The 1,441-nt window shown below is 39.3% G+C and overlaps 1 protein-coding gene across 1 annotated transcript in view; it reads right to left on the reverse strand.

Moving 5' to 3' along the window:
* LOC128875505 (mucin-2-like) overlaps positions 1-1,051 on the reverse strand; it is a 2,731-nt gene extending 1,680 nt beyond the window's left edge. Inside the window, exons 1-2 of the mRNA XM_054121139.1 lie at positions 1,045-1,051; positions 1-839 (exon numbers count right to left, since the gene is read on the reverse strand). The exon at positions 1-839 is cut by the window's left edge and continues 236 nt beyond it. Of these exons, the coding sequence (XP_053977114.1) occupies positions 1-839; positions 1,045-1,051 (846 nt within the window). The remainder of the gene's footprint in view (positions 840-1,044) is intronic.
* Positions 1,052-1,441: the final 390 nt, after the last annotated feature.

The raw sequence follows: 1,441 nt of genomic DNA on the forward strand, positions 1-1,441 counted from the left end.
TGTTGACGATGGTTCTGTGGTTGTTGACGATGGTTCTGTGGTTGTTGTCGTTGATGTCGATGGTTCTGTGGTTGTTGATGGCGATGTTGAAGGTTCCGTGGTTGTTGATGGCGACGTTGAAGGTTCTGGGGTTGTTGGCGGTGACGTCGGCGGTTCTGTGGTTGTTGATGGCGACGTTGAAGGTTGTGTGGTTGTTGAAGATTTAGTTGAAGATCCTGTAGTCGTTGGCGATGACGTCGAGGGGTCTGTAGTACTCGTTGACGTCGATGGTTTCGTAGTAGTTCTCGTCGACGTTGATGGTTCCGTGATTGTTGAAGACGAAGTCGGAATTGTTATTGTACAATTTACATTTTTTTTAAGGTCGCAAGCTTTTACTAGTGGATTGAAGTAGAATCCTGTTGGACAAGAATGAGGGCCAGATTTCTGTCCCTCATTGCAGTCATAATACTTTGCACAGTCACTTTCATGCGCCACTTTTACTTGTCCGTTTGCTGGACACTCAGCGTCTCTTAGCTCCGGTGATCCTGGTGCTGTAGATTCTGTGGAAGTCTCAATCGTCAGTGAGGAAGTATTAGATGTTGTGAAACTCCATGGCCAACCACAAAACGACACCTCTATGTTTAAGCACCATTTCGTATCCTTGCCGTTATTCGTTGGGCATGTAATTGACATATTTATTCCCATATCGCAGTTATTGGTATTGTTATAATCCGATTTGTCACCCAACTGAATCGTGTCATTTCCATCTTCCACAGTTATATCAAGTGGAACTATAACTTTTCCACAGATCAACACAATTGCCTCTGTTATCACGGCAACAATGCCCACTAAACGTACATCTGAAATATAGAAGTCTTGTTGACTCTTATTTTTTTCGAATCCATATAGATCAACTAGAAATACGATTTTCCTTGTACCATATTACGTAAGACTTGTGAATATAAAAAATTAACAACATGTATAATGGAATGGCTAATTGGGCACGTTTAAAAATTTTTTTCAAGACGGGTCTCGAAAAAGCTACCTTAAGTTCTCTCTACTTACGTCTCATATCGAGTCAGAATTGAGTTTTGGAAAAGACATGCGTTATAACACTTAACTGATGGACAACTGTATATTTCACGTACACGTAACGACTTATATAAGGGACAAATTACCATTTCTTCGACACACTATCCCGAATAACAGACAGTGGTTATTGATTTTAGATTAATAGTGTACACTTCATTTGTGTGGCATTATGCCGTGCAGATAAAACAAATATTATCCGCATGAAACATTTACCATGTTTACATTTAATTTACATATAAATTGAATTTTTGAAGCGTACCTTCGAATTATACTCGAACATTTCTTATCTTCCTTAACAGTGGCACTTTCAGAAATATTAGAGTCAAACGTTGTTCTTCAATCTAACTTCAACTCCATGTCTCAAGTTGAT

This window comes from Hylaeus volcanicus, chromosome 4 (genome assembly GCF_026283585.1).
Source record: "Hylaeus volcanicus isolate JK05 chromosome 4, UHH_iyHylVolc1.0_haploid, whole genome shotgun sequence".
NCBI lineage: Eukaryota > Metazoa > Arthropoda > Insecta > Hymenoptera > Colletidae > Hylaeus > Hylaeus volcanicus.